Source organism: Acanthopagrus latus, chromosome 5 (genome assembly GCF_904848185.1).
Source record: "Acanthopagrus latus isolate v.2019 chromosome 5, fAcaLat1.1, whole genome shotgun sequence".
In the NCBI taxonomy this organism is placed as follows: domain Eukaryota; kingdom Metazoa; phylum Chordata; class Actinopteri; order Spariformes; family Sparidae; genus Acanthopagrus; species Acanthopagrus latus.
The window spans coordinates 26,476,921-26,496,707 of record NC_051043.1 but is presented as its reverse complement, the minus strand read 5'-3'; the positions used below and the strand labels follow the sequence as shown (position 1 = coordinate 26,496,707).

Here is a 19,787-nt window from a genome sequence, read left to right as displayed (position 1 = left end):
TATATATATATATATATATATATATATATATATATATATATATATATATATATATATATATATAGAGAGAGAGAGAGAGAGAGTGTGAGAGAGAGAGAGAGAGAGAGAGAGAGAGAGAGAGAGAGAGAGAGATGTATGTACAATGATTATAGCGTTCATAATTGCACTATGCCTCAATAAATGTAAATTACAGGCTTATGTTCATGGAAAAAGAAAAAAAAAAAAGTAACTTTGGAATGAGGAAATCAAAAAGGTGCCAATCAGAAACGAGGAGGGCTTACTTTGGTACAAACTGAACATCGACACTCTTTAACGCCCTTTAATGAAGCAATCAGCCGAATGCGTCCTCCACTGCTACTGAACAGTCAACTCAGCCGGGCTGTGATTGGACGATTATAATAAACACACAGCTGAGATGCGACTGGATAGTCCGCAGGCCGTGATTGGACAGTTCGGGCAGTTCAGCACACGTGGTGGCGTCCTCCTCTCTGCTAACGAACTCTGTGTGTGTGTGTGTGTGTGTGTGTGTGTGTGTGTGTGTGTGTGTGTGTGTGTGTGAGGGCGCCATCCTTGAATACTTCAGGAGTGAGTCGGTCGATCAGTCGGGAGTCAAGTCAGTGAAGTCGGTCGGTCCGATTCTGCCTCCCTCCATTTGAGCAGTAAAGTCGAGTTGTTTTGGCATTGGCAATAAATACACACGTCACCATAATGAATGGAAAAAGTGTTAATGTGGCACAGTTGAACATAATCTTTCAACAACACGGCGTCATAAATTATAACCTCCTCAACTCTCTTCAGTCTGTGTAAAGTGAAACCAGCACTGTGCTGATTTTATGTCGCCTCGCAGCTCAGAAAGCAATTTTTAAATCTTTAAAGCCAACAATACTGAACTGTGATGGAGAAACTGACATGAGACTTGAGCTACTTCCACACAAAAAAAACATTTGGTGAACCCGCTGTCAGTCACACATGCTCTACTTACTGGACGGTACCAAGAAAATGCAACGTAATACTAATAATGACTGACGTCAATACCAAATAGGTATCAAATAATTTAAAAATCACAGTTTTATGCCTATTTATGGGGAGAGCTGCCGATCTCTCATTTGAGGGAAAATGGTCGATTACAGATCGGTTTCATGACCAAGCTTCAGAAGAACCGAGCGACGAAAAGAAAAAGGAATGAAAACCTTTCTTCTTCTTCTTCTTCTTCTTCTTCTTCTTGTTTATAAAAAGGCAGGAGGCAGGGAGCACATTGCATTTGTTCCAGCTCTGATGGACACAACGAGCCACCAAAACCTCAAGTGCACAAAGTAGTTTTCTTTTTTTCTCTCATAAAAAACTACACACAAACGAAAACAAAAAAAAAAACAGAACTTCACAATGCGCAAAGCCTAGAAATGAGGATCGTCGCTGTTCAGTCAACAGCGAATCCCTGGCCGACCCTTCAGAGTACGTCGCCCCCCTCTCCCTGTATTTCACTGCCTCCTTCTTAAATAGCAAGATAAAACTGACTTTGCTCGCCCCTCGGGCTCCAAGAGATCAACAAATGGCAAATAAATTAGTATTATGCAACCATTAGATTTTTTTCTTGGATTTTTCCTTTTCTTGTGTGTGTGTGTGTGTGTATATATGATGTATCGTTTCACAGATTTGCGTCAGTCAGTGTGTGTGTCAGTGCTCCGCTCTACACCAGGTTGTACTCCTTCAGGTTGAGCTGCAGGATGGTGTCTTTGACGGCGGCGAAGACGAAGCGGATGTTCTCTGTGTCGGTGGCGCAGGTGAAGTGGGAGTAGATGATCTTGTCGCTGTCTGGGTTCAGGTCCACGAACATCTTGAGGATAAACTCTCGCCCTGCCTGGGCATCTCTCTGAGGCCCTGGAGAGGAGAGGACAGCGCTTCGTGAATTGACTTGTCGAGAGGGAACAATGAACTTATTCTCCTTCTCCTTGAAACCCTCACATTGCTGCAAATATTTTGTTATATCTTTTCATGGGACAACACTGAAGAAATGACACTTTGGTATGATGTGAAGTCCTGAGTGTACAGCTCGTGTAACAGTGTAAATTTGCAGTCCCCTCAAAATAACTCAACACACAACCATTCATGTCTGAACCACTGGTGAAAATGTCCAAATTGGGCCCAATTAGCCATTTTCCCTCCCCCGGTGTCATGTGACTCGTTAGTGTGACAAGGTCTCAGGTGTGAATGGGGAGCAGGTGTGTTAAATTTAGTGTTCTTGCTCTCACTGTTGCTGTGTTCAGGATCTGCATCTGTCGAAGGACCCGACCTTTGCGGTCTTCGATGTCAAGTCCTTTAGAAAGACCTTCTTGACTGCGTCAGTCGTTGTTAAACGGGACGGTTTAGCCTTTGGAGCATGTCCTGGTTGCGTCACCAGATGTTTTACCCTTACCTCACGATTTCTGCCACCCAGGCCTGCAAAAGTGACGATCTACGCCACGTGATGTCGCCATTTTCTCTCTTTCTTTCTTCTTTTCGGGCACGCAACAAATCTTGGGATATGTGAGGCAATGCGATGTGCAATATGTGATGTGGTGCATCCTCCAAAAAGAGGGAAAAGAAGGCCGCATCTGTGGGCTGCATTTGAAGGAGCCTTCAAACTGGGAGAGCCTTTACGCGGCGTTGTTACGTAATTGGCCTTCAAATGCTCCTCTGAAGGATGCAGACACTGAAGTGAGACACAGCAACTCTCTCATGCTGGTCACTGGAAGTTCAACATGGCACCTCATGGCTGACAAGTGAAAAGTGAGGCTTGCATTGACAATACGTCATTATTATATCAAATTCTGTGTCATATATAAAGGAATAGTTTGTATTTTATTATGTGTCCAATACAGTTTATCTGAAAAATATATCATGCAGCCTCACAATTTGAAAATATTAAATATTGTTTTAACTGTTATTTATGTTTTGGTTGTTGTTGTTGTTGTTGTTGTTGTTGTTGTTACAGCTCGAGACTTGCTGCTGTGACTCACCATCATACTCTGGAAAGTAGTCGACCAGATGAGAGTACATGATCTTCTCCTCCAGCAGGTCCTTCTTGTTGAGGAAGAGGATGACAGAGGAGTTTTGGAACCAGGGGTACGTGATTATTGTCCTGAACAGAGCTTTACTCTCCTCCATACGGTTCTGTGTGTGTGTGTGTGTGTGTGTGAGGAGGGGTGGGGAGAAAGACACACAGAAACAGAAGAGAGAGACAGTGAGACAGAGGGAGAGTTAATCAGTTAATTAAACCGCAGTCTTTCACACTCATTAAGTACAGATTTTAATAAATGTTTTACAGCACCAGAGGGAGAGCAGTAAATATGAGAGGGAAGGGCGGCCATGCTGACTTTGGAGAGTTTAATTCCTCTTCTTGCACTTCATTTCTGCACTTAATTGAACAAAACAACATTCTGAAAGCGAGCCTCGGCTATCACCAGCGCGGCGGCGTATAACAAGGGCTAAACAGAATATCTCCTGTATATTATAAAAACTAATCTAACGACGTCACAATACAGCGGACGTGCAGCTGCTTTGTCCTCTGTTTTCTGTAGTTTGATGCAGCAAAGGAAGCACGGGAGGGGAAAAAATAAACATGGGCTCAAGAACGCACACGTAGGAACACACAGCTGCTCATTAACACACTTGACACAACTGCTATATCCTTTTAAGAAGGAGATGTGGCCTGAGGCGGTATTCAAAACAGCTGGCTGATCATTTACAAATGCTTTCCAAGGGGAAGGAAAAAAAAAAAAAAGGTGGAGCACGGCCAGGCAGGAGCAGAATCTGATTTCCATTGTTTTAAATAAGAAAATAGCTTCCACGTCAAAGAACAAAAAGCTTTTAAATCTGCAAAATCGTTTATGAAAATGTGAAACGAAAAGCACCGCACAGACAATAATCACTTTGTTTATTACATTTACTCGCTGCTGTTTGTCATAAATAAATCTGATTTTCAGTGCGTGCGTATTCGTCACTCACCTCGTTGTCCGACTCCACCAAAACCTGGTCGTACTCGCTAAGCGCCACCAGGAACATGATGGATGTGACGTTCTCAAAGCAGTGGATCCACTTCCTCCTCTCCGACCTCTGACCTCCAACATCCACCATCCTGTCACGGAGACAGCAGCAGCGGCATCCAAAAAGTGAGAAATCAGTCACTACAAGCACTGAAACTGTGAACAAGCCTGCCTGAATGTTAGACTCATGTAAAGACAAACACGCTTTAAGTGTGTTTTTGTTCCTCGCATTCTTCTTCAAAACCTGAAGTCTTTATCAGAAACATTCAAAATTTGGCAAATAAATTTTTTTCCCAGAGCTGATAACAAAGATTCCTAAGACATCTCACTTCTTACTCATCTCTGTTGAGAGTTGTACATGAGCAGTACCAGTCAGGCAGCTGACAGGCGGCGAAGCCACTAACTGTGGTTGCTTCTGAATAAAAATATTTGACTTCGGTCTCTATATCAAACTCAGCGCAGAATGGACGATGTTTAAATGCTGCTTCAGCAGAGATAAGTAGCAACAAAGCAGCAGCCTTGACTTCAACACACATCACTACATTGTGCCTGACAAGGTGCCAAAATGTAGATGTTCATCTGGATGTTGTGTTCTTGTCACAGCCGATCGAAGCCAGAACCGATTAATGCCCGAGACTACTGCAGAGTCAACTGATGCGGGAGTAAATGCAAATTATACACATTCACACTGAAGACAAAAGCCAGATGTTTGAGGCTTTTTTTGTCCAGTGTGAAAGAAGGCGGCTCGTTCAAGGCTTTAGAAACGTTAGCTGAGGGGCTAGCCAATAATAAACAGTGTTGGCAGTATTCAATTAATAAAGTTTCTCACTGTGATCTTCATGTATGACTGATACGCTGTTCAATTCACTAAGGAAGAAGATTTTTGTCCCGTTACTGTGGAAAACACTGGTTCTGCTTCAGTGAGAGGACAAGCATATATTCACACAGGGTATCAGGGGGCTAAAAATAATGTAGATAATAAGAACAGAGATGAGCTCTTAACAGTAAAGTGTTTTCAATGAACTTTTGCTTTCACATATTATGTACTTTTACTAACAGGAAAGAAGTGATGAACTGTGAGTATTTACAACAAAATGATGTTTTCTGAACACATCTCTCTGTTCACCTGAATATGACACTCTGCAGGTCAAACGGGTACTCAATGATGCCCGTGGTGGGGACTCGAACCCTCAACACATCCTGCTGGGTGGGAAGGTACGCCGGCTCGGCGATCCGGTCCAACGCGTTCAGGTAACTACAGACACACACACACACAGAAAATGAACCTACATATTTAGAAAAGTCCTCGCTGAAATGTCCCAAAATCCTGACGCTCAACTTATTTTCAACTCACTATTTAGTGGAGTCTGAAAGTTGGTACTCCCTCCTTCGATCGTAGCTCTCCTGGATGCCCGGGTCATTCCATAAGCTCTTGATTGCATCTACGTAGGGATTCTCCAACGCACTGACCTTTTCTACATCCACCTCTCTTACGATGTTGGCGTTTGCCTGGAGGGAAGAAACAACAGCAAGCACAGAAGTGATACTTCAATCAACAAAACTGCAGCAACTTTGGGGTTTTTTTTTGTTTTTTTTTTGGTTATATCAAAAGACAGTAACTATGAAAGCCAATCAACATACAGGTTATGCGGTCCTAATTATAACTGGCTTATTTTCTCCCTCACATCTTCTATATCCAGAACTTTCCTTACACCTCCAGGCTCAGCATGGACCAAATATCTGAAGCTCAAATCCTGCTGGGCCTATTAAGGGGAAAGTGTGGCCGTCCCAGATTCCCGTTAAAACTCTCCCAGGACACAAGATCAACATACGCTTGAATGCTGAAACGGTTTTATTACCATAAATCAGACCGATATTAAACATACCAACATGACTTTTATATTGCTCATCTAATCCTCATTTGGTTAAACTCCCTGTAGAGTGTAAAGTCATTCAGCACAAAATACAATTATTCATGTTATGGCTGTTTTATGTGCTGTAATGGACGGGGCAGAGTAAACAAGAAAAAAGTAAACAAGTAAACAATCAGAGCGGCATTCAGTCACAGAGAAGACAGGAGTTTTGTATTTATAGTGAATCTCCTCGTCAACATGGCAGCTTTTATTAGCCAACAATCTTGGCCTTCAGTAGGAATGTCGGTGTAGACGCCATCGACAGGTTTCATTTTCGCTTCCTTTGTGATATCAGAGGTCAAAGGTATAACAGTTCCCATTTTATTCTCATGTGAGCACAGGGATGTTGAGTATAAAGTTACACCGGTGTTCCGTAGTTTTGTTGTACTTTTTTACAGTGTGTTGCCTGCTGCATTGAAGTACAAAGCCTGAATATGTAAAGAAACACTGACCCCACAGCTGCCAGCGTGACAGTCCGGACATATGTATTGTTGTTTTTATTATCTAATTATAACCTAATCATTCAGAGGAGAGAGGAGGTGGAACTGGAGGCCGCCTCACTGCTGCCACATTATATCAAAAGGTTGGTTTCACCCATTTGCTCTCACACGGTAACATTGTACGCACACAAACTGGCTTTTGCAGATGTTAGATGTCAGCATGGTTGTTTTTAAGTATGCAATGTGTGTGCAGGGCTGTTTTTTGACTTTTTTTTTATACTGCATGAGCTGAGAGACGAGGCGACGTGCAGCGAAGGGGATCGGCTAAGCCACAGCACAAGCGCACGACCTGGTGATCTACCAGACCAGCGTTTGTTCTTCTACTTTTAATAAAAACTGACTACGGCAGCATTATTTTCCCTCTCAGCATACTGGAGGGATGACTAACCCTTTTTGTTGTGTTCAAAGTGGCTGATTTTGCTGGGCTTAAACAGCACATTCAGTTTCACTCTGCCTGAGCATGAGGGAAGCGAAAGCGCACAGAGAATGACGGTCCACCACAACAGCACAGTCTCAAAGAGTGCCTGTGCTCCAGTTACTGGGTTGTGATGCCATTTTAAATCTTGTGGTTTAAACTGTGTCTTCTCCACTGCACACCTGGTAGACAGGAGATTTAGGTTTCCTTTTTTTTTTTTTTTGATGAGTGATTAAATGAATGGCAGCCTCCCCCCTTACCATTTGTACCTGTACGTTATAAAATCTACTCCGTCCTAAATCTAACATCCCAACATTACGGCCTGAGTAATCCATCAACCCCTCTGAATCAAATCTCCACGAAACCTTGCAGTGAGCAACAGCATGCCACTGGACCACTGCCAGGCAGGCAGGAGCCGAGGCAGAGAGGTCAGCTGTCACCCCTGAAATGGTCTCTGATGGCGGAGACTACTACGCTCCACTTCCTTCCATTTGTCACTCTCGGAGGGAATGAACTGCGAGTAAGAGGTCATTAGTACAGCTCCCAAAGCTACGACTGCGCGGAGAAACAAGTGGAAAATAAAAGGAGAATAGAGAAGACCTGCTGAAGTGGAAGTTTCAGAAAACTCTGTCAAAGTTGGCCTCTGCTGTGCGATTATATGTGCATACGCAAATACGTGACGGAGGGCTAGTGTGCTGTAAGGACACAGGAAGTGTGAAAAGGGCACAGGAAGCGATTATGGATGGCTGCTCCGCATAAGATAGACAAGGCTCTAAAAATATACGACGACGCCGTGGCCGCGTCGCAGCATCTTTCTCTGGAATTATAAGTCAGTCTTTATTTCAGCTGAGATGTTTGTGCAACACAGAATCTAGTTTACCTTGTTGTGCTCATATTTGTAGGGGATCTTGAGCGTTTCCATGGCTCGGATCATTGCCTGCATGGCTGTGAAGATGTTCTGATAGACCAGTTTGGTGAAGCCCCTTTTGTCCTCGTCTGTGTAGCCGGCGCCGTGGATGATCCTCATCTGTTTGATGAACGTGCTTTTCCCACTTTCCCCAGTGCCTGAGAAAATAGATGAGAAAAGAGGACAAATGAGCAGAGTTGATTTATTTTGTAGGTTTTCTTTTTTTATACCAGGCAGCACATGTAATCTCCAGTGTCAGCATCCACGCTCCTTAAATAGACATTTAGCCTTTTATGACTTTTCCTGGAGCTCTACTGGGGGAAAAAGGGAACAAAAATTGTATTATTATAATAAAACAATTAATTAGCTCATTAGAGTTGAACAACAAGAGGAGGGGGTGCTAATGAGTACAATCAGAGAGTTTGTTCCACAGTGATGCAATAAAAAAATTGTAAGGTGAAGTAAGTATAGCACTGTATGTTTAAGAACCATTTAAAGGGCTCTAAGCATATTTTGATGATCATCAGGATAATATTGTGAAGTGCAATTACTTTGGCTTGAATGAGTTTGTCTGATTGGAGCTGTAACACAATATTGATGCGTCCGAATTAAGGGGCCCACACACCGGCCAGACTCAAACCAGCGACCACCTGCCTTTATCCAGCCACTCCGTTGCCTCTCGTCTGATCTGTTCAGCAGAAAAGTTGAACTGAAACATACCGCCTCGACTTCTGCCAACTACACAGTAGTGTGTACTCTCTCTGCGCTTGCGCAAGTAGCAATAAGTGTTAACATCAGGTGGCGGTAGACTCGTGCCAGTAATCCAAAACCTGGAAACGGGAGACCATAGATTATCAGAGAAAAGCAAAGCACACACAGTACTGGCTCAGTATTCGTTTGACATGAGCCAATCAGAATGGTCATTGAACAGCTAGCACACAACCAATCAGAGTATCCGAATGCGTCCAGTCCTCTGACCGCCAACCACCGTCTGTGCGGTTCCAAAAGCTTCCAACACAGCTGAACACACCGAACAGATTTGTTCCCGAACCTGTCCGAGTCTCCCCAAACATTTCAGACAACGTTTGGGCCAGTGTGTTCCTGCCTTTAAACGCCATCACTTGATGGATGGAGCCGCCGATGTTAGGTAAAGATGAAGATCTGTCCGTATCTGGGAATGTAAACTATTCTAAAAACGTTTCAAAATGTGAATGTGTATGAAGACTTCTCCTGAAAGCTGATGTATGGCTCTTTGTACCAACATCCTATCACGTGCACACACATTTATACACACAGATACACAGTACACACACACACTCACACACACATATACAGTATGCACTCATTCACTCACTCAGTCATTCACACATATAATATTATGCGCTGGCTTCTCTCCTCTCGGCCTGTTTGCTTGGTCTGGGGACGGACCAAGAACAACATCTCTCTCCTCTCAGTGGTGACAGGGACTGTTTGGGTGTGAAGAGCCGGGGGTGTAGTTTCTCTTTGGTTCATTGAGAATTCTGGCAGACCCACATGACGGTCCAACTTAACCTCACCGCTAACTCTTGAAAAACTTGGCAGGAAGCAGTGAGTGTGTGTGTGTGTGTGTGTTTTGCATGGCAGTGCCCAAGAGACGTGCTGCATTCCAGTGAGTAACCTACAAACTGTTGTAAAAGTCTGGATGTGTTTCGCTCCTTTGTACTGTATATTATAAACTCTATTTTTGCCTCTCTACTGTGGGCCCACAACACAGAGCACGCACTCAACTAAACCAAGCTACAGGCTATTGCTGAAATACAATAAACTCTACGGAAACAGCTTTTCTTTTGTAGGGTTGCTGACTCAGAAGCCTGAAATGAGCCGGGAAGGTCGTAACAAGGAAACTGGAGTCAGCACCGTTACATCAGAGGGGCTCTTCAGCCAAGTACTTTGGATCATATTTAGAAATTAGATTTTTAAAGTGAATGAACTTATGAGGAAATGCAACAGCCAAAATAAATGTTTGCAGTTGCAGATATGTTGACAACGCTCATGCTCTGGTTATGTTTAGGCACAAGTAACTGTTTGTAAGGTTTAGGAAAAGATCATCCCTCGACTTAAAATACTTGTTTTTGTCACCACAAACACGGCTGGAAATTGTCCCATTGTGTCCTTAAAAACTATCCAGTGGTGTCACACTTATGCTCTCTGGCTGTCCAGGCTTCTCGTCTGTAACTTCACCACCATCCCCTCCACCTCCCAATATAAAAAGTCAGGCAATAAACATATAAAGTAAATGTGATATGACACATTTTGTAGAAATGTCAGTATGGTAGTTGGCCTACGACACGTGCAAATGTGATCGTATCAAAGCTCACCATGCACACAAAAGCATCAGAATATACAGTGTGTTTCCTCATACAACTTCTTTCTGCTTGTCTATTTGTTTAGTTAAGGTGGCTCTGAAATATGAAAGTATGGCTACACTAAGTCTTGTCGTACTACACAGTCTGCACACACGGATCTCCACAGACCAGGGCAAAGTTCATGCCTGCTCGCTCCATTTGATTTTGAATTGGATTTTCTATTGCTCGTTAGTGCTACATGCTAATGCCAGAAAAAAACACTACTGCATGTCCCTTGGTGCTCTTTCAAATATTCACCTTGCAGCATCAGAGGGCGAGTCGGTCCCGTCACCACGTGTTTTCCACACACACACACACACACACACACACACACACACACACACACACACACACACACACACACACTCTGTCCACCTCCTCACGTTAACCTCGATGACACATGCTAGTTGTTGCAGACCACAAACAGTGCTGAACAAGAGTTAATGCTTTACAGCGTCCGCCCTAAAAATAGACACATTCTATTATCTAAAAACAGGCAAAGTGGAACAGTGAGTAATCGCAAAAACTTAAATTAACTGTGCCAGTGGGTTTTGGATTTGCACAGGCACAAAGGATCTGAGCTGCTCTTGTGAGGCACAGTTTGGATCTGCTGTTCAAACAGAGAAAGAACCCAGTGTCCTCAAACAGGAAGACACATGCGAGTGGTTCATAAATTCATCCATTTATGACTATTGACGGCCTCCAATTTCCCCACATCTGACCTGATGAACGGATGCTGACAGCGTGCAAAATTGATGTGTTGGTTCACTGGTCAAATGGCTAGTGAATGTTAAAATTCATTGCAATTCAGTTTTGTATTGCAAAAAATGGACAGCAATTAATTTCAAGAAAGCCGAGTCTGCTTTTAAAAGTTTAAAGTGTGTGGAGTAAATGTTTCTCCGGGGATCCTCCTATTCAAAAATATGTGTTCCCCATAGAGGTAACTTAATTTATAAGCTACTTCCCTACAAGGCTACGGTATTTCATACAGGCTCCCCAAGGCTGTAAAAAAGAGAAGTCTTCACAGAAACTGAGCGACCAACAGCTGTATTAGTTGTAAGAAAAGGGTTAGCTTTCAAATATTGCTTATCAATATATTGCTATCGCTTGTCTGCATCTGTGTCCTACCGGATCTTCTCTTTGATACTCATGAGAGAAGCTCAAAAATACAGAAACACAGTGAGGATGAGTTAGTATGAGTGTGTGCCTGCCATTAGAGGCTGCTGAGTCACCTTTCAAACAAATGCAGTGACCCAAGATTTATCCTGGGCGTTTGAGGTTGGTGTGGATGGGATCGGCGTTACACCTGAGGTGAGCGTGTCTGATCTGACTCCACAGCCAGAGGCCAAGCTCCAGGACTGGTCAACTCAGGAAGAACAGAAGAGAACCCAGACTTCCCTTCTCAACTTTAAGTGGTCAAACAAAGACTAAGCTCATATTCAGGTAATCAAATGGATTGTGTGAATTTACAAGCTTCTCCCAGCTGTTGTTCACAAGACATATCTTGAAAGGTTTCAACAACCCCTGAATGCATCACCACGACAGTGTCAGCGATGCACGGAGCTGACTCAAGGAGAGAGAGACACCACAGAGCAGACGGCAGACGAACTTTAGTACCAAATTCTCCCGTCTAAATTACAATGCGTGTCTCTAACTACAACCTGGAGCATCTGTGCAGAGGTCAGATCTGGAAAACACAATAACATTTACCTCTGATGTTTCCTTCGTCAACATGGATTACTGGACCGTGGTTTTTAAACCCTGCATCTTGGCCACTGTTTTGACAGTCCCTCACTTTAAAACCCCAATAGTCTGACAGTTATTTCCTCTTAACATTTTAGTGTATTTGGACATTAGAGCTGCGACGAACCTGGCAATTAATCTAAGTACAAAATGCTCGGCGCTCTTTCAGAGAGCCCAAAGTGACATCTTGAAATAGCTTCTATGTCCCATCAACAGTCTTAAACTTAAGGATTATCAAACTGCTTTATAGAATTGAAAGTAGTTGAAATAACTCTAAAATATGCATGTTCAGTTATCAATCTGTGGAATGATAAATCCCCTAGAATCAATCTGAACCTGATCTCTTTTGGGGCAGTTGAAATTCCAGAGAGATGCTTGTGGAAAATGATCTGAGTGGTTGGGTTTTGTTGTTTTTTCTCTTTCACAGAGAAACTTTCTAGTGGGTGTCAAATCAAGTCAGCGTTAATGGCGGACGGCCTTGAGGCAGCACCTGCAAATCTCCCGGCAAAACACAAGACAGAGATGTGAAGTGAATGAAAAAAATACTGATGTACCCACGCTGTTACTAGATGGCATTCAGAGCTGATAATATGAAAAGCATTTAACTGCATTAAAGTACGGTATGATGACCGGCTGTAGCAGAACTGAATCACACTTGTCCACACTTTCTATGACTGCACTGCCAACTTACTTACTTGGTCACATTCATACAAGAATCACATGACACATGACACTTTGTTCGGTCGCGGCCTCGATAAAGTTCCCACAGCTTTCATTCGTCTGATAAAAGCAGCTGACAGTGATTGGAGATTTGCAAATATTTCTAACGGCGGCTATGCAAAAAATGTGCAGATGAAACACGCTGTCACGATATGGGGGAAACGCCAACTTGAACAAGCTTTGAGTAGATCACTTTTTGTGACTATTCCATGATCCAAGTTGTTCATAACTGTACCTCAACTTTCAAATCCTCACGTGTCATCCCACTTGTCGATAATTTTCCTGCGTGTGGAAAAGTTCGTAAAAGGGGGGCAGGCAACATAAACTAGGTCCAATGTTCTCTCGAGGCTTTGAGTCGGTGCTGTGCCACTTTTGTAATTGAGCAATTTCAAATCAATTAAATGGAGGGAGATGGGCCTGATAATTATTCATGTCTGACCCTTTTGACTGACAACAAGATGTTTAAAACTTCAATGCTGAATAAATAGGGAGGTCACGTAGATGAGATATACGTACAACAATGCAATCAGAAAGTTCTATGCAGCAATGATATGTCCGGAAATGATGACCAGTGGCCCGGGCTGACAAATTTAAACAGCTTATTTGAACTGAGCAAAAGTTCAAAACCTAAAGATATTCAGTTCATGATCTTGAATGACACATTTTAAAAGCAACAGCTAACAAATCTTTGCCTTAAAAAAATGACTGGATAGATTATTCCACTGTCAAAATAGTTGCCAAGTCACAGAGGAACTGTTTCAGCGCTAGTAAAGACAAAACAAATTACAAATATTATCAATCTTGTTCAGCCGTATCTAAACAGGGTTGCCCTCAGTGGACATAAAAACAATATCAGTCCACTTTGTGTCATTAATTTTGAATAAAGTTACTATAATGCACTACCCTGCTGAAAAAAAACAGCTTACCAGTGACTTGCACCACCAGCATATGCTGTGTTTTGGTGCTGGTCTATGCTGTTTATTTCAGCAGGGTATCATCCGAGAGCCCGCACTATGCACGTATTCTCACTTTGGTGTGTTCGAACATGATCCAACGAGGCGAAGCGTTTCTAGTTACAAGTATCGTACTCATGGTCCACACAAACAGTGCACAATCATGGCATCATATAATCATAACGGCATCATAGGATCGTGAGAATTCAGTGATAGGATCTAAAGTGAAAGTTTCTCTTCTGCAGGTGTTTTTTTTTTCAGTCTTTTATCTCAGAACATCCTCCAACACCAACAGCTTTCAAATCCTCCATGCTTACGGCTGAATTAGCAGGCTTCAGTATTAACTGGGCAGCAGTTTTTCTGTGTTGTCCCGTCCTAAAGCACTAAATCTGAAATAATTTTGGCAAAAAACGTACTTACAATGGACTCACCTATAAACAGGATTTAAGCTTCTTCTGTGGCAAACAGCTCCTAAGTGTAACACCTCTCCCCCTGCCGCTGCATCAACTCCTCCACTTTGAGACTAGTTATGTATTCTTGGTAGGCTGCCCAGGTGAAAGCCAGTGTTAATTTTGGTACATATCCCTTTATCAGTTTACAACACCCTAATGGATATTATGTGCACAAAGAGGATGGATGATACGCTTTCAGTGTTTCTTATACTTGCTCATTTGTTTCTGTTGTACGGGCTTCAGTGTACACAGTCCCTGTGGATTTAAAGCAATTAGCGGGCTTGAAAGACTAAAAGTGAATTAAGAGCCGAGATTATATGAGGAAAAAAAAACCCAACAACAACAAGCGAGGGACATTTTGAAGAATTGAGAAACTTCCAAACTTGACTGGAGAGTTTTGTGCTGGATCCCACAGGACATTAAGCAATTAGTGAGTTTGAAAACCCCCATAATACACTGATAGCATATGGGCTAATGAAGCCATACTGAGTGCGCACAGCTTCTCTACAGCTACATCTGCCACGAGCGGTGGAGTGATGGAGTCTGTATGAAATCTAAACCACTCAATCACCTAAAATCTTACAATACTTCAGCAGAACTTGAGGAGGTATTTGTATCTGTATTTCCACTGGCTGCTACTTTATACTACTGTCACACTCAGTTCAGAAGAAAATATTGTACTTCTTACTCCACTGCACCTATCTGAAAACTTTATTCACTAGCTACTGCAGCTTTAGTTTAACAATACTAAATCTAATCGACGAATAAATCATGATGTGTTATTATGCATAAAGATATGACCCTATTGATCCAGAGGGGGAAGCTTCCCTGCAGATAAACCACATGAAACAGTCAAACCACTTTACAAGCTTCAATGTTGAGGTAATGAACACATTAACGCATCAATAATTCAATAATGATATCACATACATTGTTCTTAAGTGCCATTCTCCGTAAGGACTACTTGTACTTTTGGTACTTTAGTTATATTCTGATGATATTACTTTTGCACAATACGTGAAACTTATTATTCATTATCATTATTTTCTACGCTGTGGGGCTCAGGGATAAGATCTGAAATGCATCTTCCACCTCGGATCTGTACAAACAAATGCATTCACTGTGAATTCATGGCTGCGTGGATAAGATGATATCTTTGATGAGCTCTAGTCTCGCTGGGATAAAATGTTTCAAACATAACAAGGATGGCACTACAGCTCAACAGCCCCCTTTAATTTAATCAAGCCCAATCCCAAAATCAAAACTTGATCGCTCACTCTAAATTCTAAAGCATCCACAACTGCCTGACCATAATTTAAGTTTCAACAACGCATCAGATTGTTCTCACTCATAGATACCAGCCGCCTAAATACTTCCATCAAGAGCCGAGCCTTATTTCCTCAGAAATGAACAAAAGAGGTGACAAACACCAGAACTCACAGTGTTAAAGAAACTGAGGGTAAATTCCTGCATCCACACCAAAATTTAACAGGGTCTATTCTGTGATGGAGACTCAGACTCAATCCAAGTTTCATGGAAAACCGTTGCGCAGTTTTTGCGTAATCCTGCTGACAAACCAACCAACTAATGGACACAGGCGAAAACATAACCTTCTTGGTCAAGGTATCTATATTATAAGCTCAGACATGCACAAGTTGTTAGGTGCACTTCTTCTCTCCATGATGGTCTGTGTCCTGATTTGGCCTGGACTGTATACTTACCACATTTCTTATCTATACTCCCATCAGCCTCTATATGACTTAACTTGTCCCTTCAATAATTCATGACAGCAGCAGCCGACGATCTAACCTCTCTGCCAACGACTATACTCACGAGTGCCTGACAGTCAGAGAGTCTTAGCAGTGTGTCAAATGTCATTAGAAAAATCATAAACGTTATATGTGTTTGTCGGAGAAGAATCTCACTTGCAATCCATCATTACAGGAAACTTTTTACCCGACGACTTAATGGACTGCATCTCCACTACAACTCGATACTCAGAGACATTAATTGTAAGCATCCCGTCATTAAAGGCGTGCTGCTAAACCACTCTGAAATATAATAGCCTGGACTGAGAGGGCTGACTGATAAGCAGCAACCACACACACACAAAAAAATATATTGAACATGAGTCATAGTCATTAATTCTTCAGTTTGAATTGTATGCGTAATCTTTGAATAAATACCATATTGTGTGTTATGAGCTGCAAGCTTACGTCCTCAAACTTCCATCGCCTTTTTGGTTTGGGTCATTGGCTGTTTACATAATGGGCGAATTGTTGGGTATTAAAACAGATTAGAGGGCAACAACAACACAGTCATTTGTCCATAGTTAACAGGGGCGGAGGTAGCCGGCTCCTTCAAATCCTGTTAAGGGGGTGGGGGTTCATGTCGGGATTTTGGTGCTAACAGGAGGGCAAAAGGGGAAACGTTCTCCTCCTGCCTCTCATAAACCCTACAAGCTTTCGTTAACAAAGCAGGCTAGACGGCGCGATCGCAAAGCCCCCGCGCCTTCTCCACCACCTTCTCCTCCGAGGAGCTGAGAGAAGGAGGGCACCGGATCGGGAAGAGAGAGGCTTCTGGCACCACTCACCACGGCCATCACAACTAATGGGCTTTTTGTTGAAAATCTAATTAAAAAACGGGATGGTGAGTAGATGACTTGTTTTTCCTCAAACGTCTCCAGTATGACTAATACTTCTCGACAGGATTGCCAACACCCCCCCACCCCCACCCTCACATCTAACAACCCCACACTGTAAATATCCACAGGTACTCTATGTCCATGATATTTACACACCTTTTAGGATATTACGATAATTCAGGTTTAGGTGTTAACACTTTTTTTTTTTTTATCTCTGCTGAGTGGAAAGATTCAAATGCATATAAAAGAGTAGTGAGTTCATGAACAACATCATCACACATGCACATCTGGCTGCTATGACATACACTGATACATTTTGTAATCAATCAAACTAGAACACCACTGTCTTTTACTCTTGTGAATGTCTTATCCATGGCTGCCTGAGCACCAGTAACCAAGGGATGCTGGAAGTTTTACTTTCATTAAGATCACAGTTAAAAAAATATGCTGTACTACCAACACCACACTGTATTGTGAAGTTCTGGGGAGTTTAAATCAACACAAGGTTTTCCAGAACATTCTGCCTTTCCTCTCATTTTCTGGACTGGAAAACTGCTCCAGATTTATCCAGGTTTTATTCCAGGACAGTGGGAACCCCTTCTCCATTCTCCAAGGATGGGGGAAAGCCTGCTCCCAGCCTGGCTGGACACCTGTCATATAATCATTGCCAGGGTTATGCGTTAAACTGCAGTCCTGCCTAGATTACTGGCAATAAAAAACGCTAGGACTTTGGCCCAGCTGATATCTGACACACCACCTGGATGGGCTCTCTCCAGCTGGGGGCCTGGCGGCCACACAGGTTGCCGTGAGCGCACAGAGAGGTGACCCGATGAGCATTTGTTTAACTGGTTGTTATTCAAAACAGGTGTGTTTTCCTCTATAGGCCTGACCGGACAAGCATCTCCCCCTCTGCTGACCCGCCAATCTGTGCGCTCCACTCACAACACCGACATATTTGCAGCCAAACACTCCCCAACTTCACTCAGGTGGGAAGTCCCACTAATAGACCCCCACCTCCGTCTACCTTCCCCACCCCTGCCCGACATAGGTATTTCTGGAGAGAGGAATTTGGGCTCTGCATCTCTCCCCTCTCCCCCCCCCTCCCCCTCCCCCCTCGTGTTCCTCCGTGTCGAGCTTACCGAGAAGCAACAGTTTCAGTTCCCGGCGTGAGTCCCTCTTATCCCGGCGGAGCTGCCTCTCGATCTCGTCGTTGATCCGCCTGGCTTCTTTCGCCTCCTCGCTGAGGCAACACGCCATTATGGATTCCAGGGTCATTCTCGCTGCTCTCTCCCCTCCGTCCCCCCCTCCCCTTAAATATAAACACTCACTTTTCTGTTTTTTTTGTTTTTTTTGTTTTTTTTTTGGTTCTCTTCCCCTCTCTCCTTTACCGATTCATTCAGAATTCAGATTCGAGTCCAAAAAAACAAAAACAAGAGGCCTGTGAGTGCCAGAAAACGTCCTCACACAGGCCCGGTGGTGGTGGAAATAACGCGTGGACGCCCTTATAATGAGTGTGAACAGCGCACAGATTGTGCCGGAGAGGAAACAAAAAAAAAATTAAGATATTTGAGAAATTATTGACCCCCTCCCCTCCCTCCCCCCTGTTTCGGTTCGCTTTCCGGGGCCTTCCAGACAGCTTTTCAAAACAGTGTCCAAAAGCCAAATGATCTGGTGCGATCTTAATTGGTGTGTAATCTGCTTTCCTCTTCTCAGCGCGATCAACAGATCCTCTTTAAAAAACACATCCTCCGTTGTGGGATCTCGTTACGCGTTGCCATCCGTGCCCCCTCCCCGGACCACCCTCCTCTCTGCAAAAGTCTTCCAATGTATTTATTCTTTTTCCTTCTAATCCGAAAACAAAACCAAAGGGGAAAAAAAATCCCGTCAGTTCAAGAGATCGTCGGGTGGGTGTGGGCGACGGGAGAGAGAGAGAGACAGCGGGAGAGAGAAACAGAGAGGGAGAGGAAAAAGAAACACATGCGTAAAACTGTCGCTTTATTTTTTTTTTCTTCCCCCAGTGGCTCGACTCCCGGGCGTGGTAAAGCAGAATATGGCGGACTTTCACTCCAATCCGCTAGGCTGGGATACAGTACAGTTATCTGTGGTGTGTCTGCCTCAGAAAGGGAAGAAAAAGCCACACAGCATAACACAGCATTTGTGTCTTCTCAGCCGGAGCTCTCGGCGCCGCCGCCGCCGCAGCAGCAGACGTGTATCCCCGCGGTGTTTCGTGAAAAGGCGTCCGAGGAGCAGCGAGGGGCGACGGAGTTAAAAAAGGGGGAAAAAAGGGAATGGACGCCGCGCTGTTGTTGCCTCCTCTCCCCCGGCCAATCTTCTCCGTTTCCTCGATTCTCTTCATGTATTTTTATTACAGGGGCCATCCACTCCTCCGCTGGCAGGGTGACGTCGGCCTCCCATCGACGGGGGGGGGGGGGAGTGTCACGTCAAACACACACACACACACGCACGCACACATATTTATACCCCCAACCTGTGGAACAGAAAATGTGCATGAATGGAGCAGCTGAACTCATTTCTCTATGGGCAGCATGTGTGTAATACAAGGTAATTCCACTTATATTGCTTTTTTCTTTCCCTGCGTACTGTGTGGGAGAGAGTAGTGGAGAGTCACTGCAAATAAACCCATGACTCATGTTTTTTTTTTGTGTTTTTTGTTTTTTGTGTGATTGCATGGTGGGCCAGTCAACTCTCCCAAGGTTTAAAGTTTCGGGGTTTTATAGAAATCATCTTGTCTCATGAACCTCATGGAAGCCCACACAACACAACAAATGAGCAAGTTTACAACAGATCCAAAGTGTTGTGCTACATGTTCACCTTTGCACAGGTGTAAATCACAGAGGGGGGATAAGGGGGGACGCAACCCCATCCTGGGAAATATGTGATTTGCGACTGTGTAACTTCAGTGATATTAATAACATGCAATAAAAGCACTTGTGGCACCATTAATGCCCAACGTTACGGATAAGGACGGAGCCTTCTGTCTATACTTTGTGTTGATTTGTTCTGAAAGCTGGAGGAACTTTTTAAGGGAGAGGTTTTGCGAGTTTGCGTGAAGTTTTAAACATCTGTTTGATGTGACTTAGCTTGGGTACACAGACAGGAAGCTGGGAGGAGAC

The 19,787-nt window shown here is 43.4% G+C and overlaps 1 protein-coding gene across 1 annotated transcript; it reads right to left on the bottom strand.

Annotated features, from left to right (window-relative positions):
• Positions 1 to 550: 550 nt before the first annotated feature.
• Positions 551 to 19,086, bottom strand: LOC119019628 (guanine nucleotide-binding protein G(q) subunit alpha). Its single transcript, XM_037098403.1, has 7 exons — positions 17,793 to 19,086; positions 7,731 to 7,915; positions 5,377 to 5,531; positions 5,149 to 5,277; positions 3,985 to 4,114; positions 2,997 to 3,150; positions 551 to 1,878 (listed from the first exon to the last, which is right to left on the bottom strand). Exons 1-7 carry the CDS (start codon positions 17,926 to 17,928, stop codon positions 1,688 to 1,690), a joined length of 1,080 nt encoding a protein of 359 aa, XP_036954298.1. The 5' UTR covers positions 17,929 to 19,086; the 3' UTR covers positions 551 to 1,687.
• Positions 19,087 to 19,787: the final 701 nt, after the last annotated feature.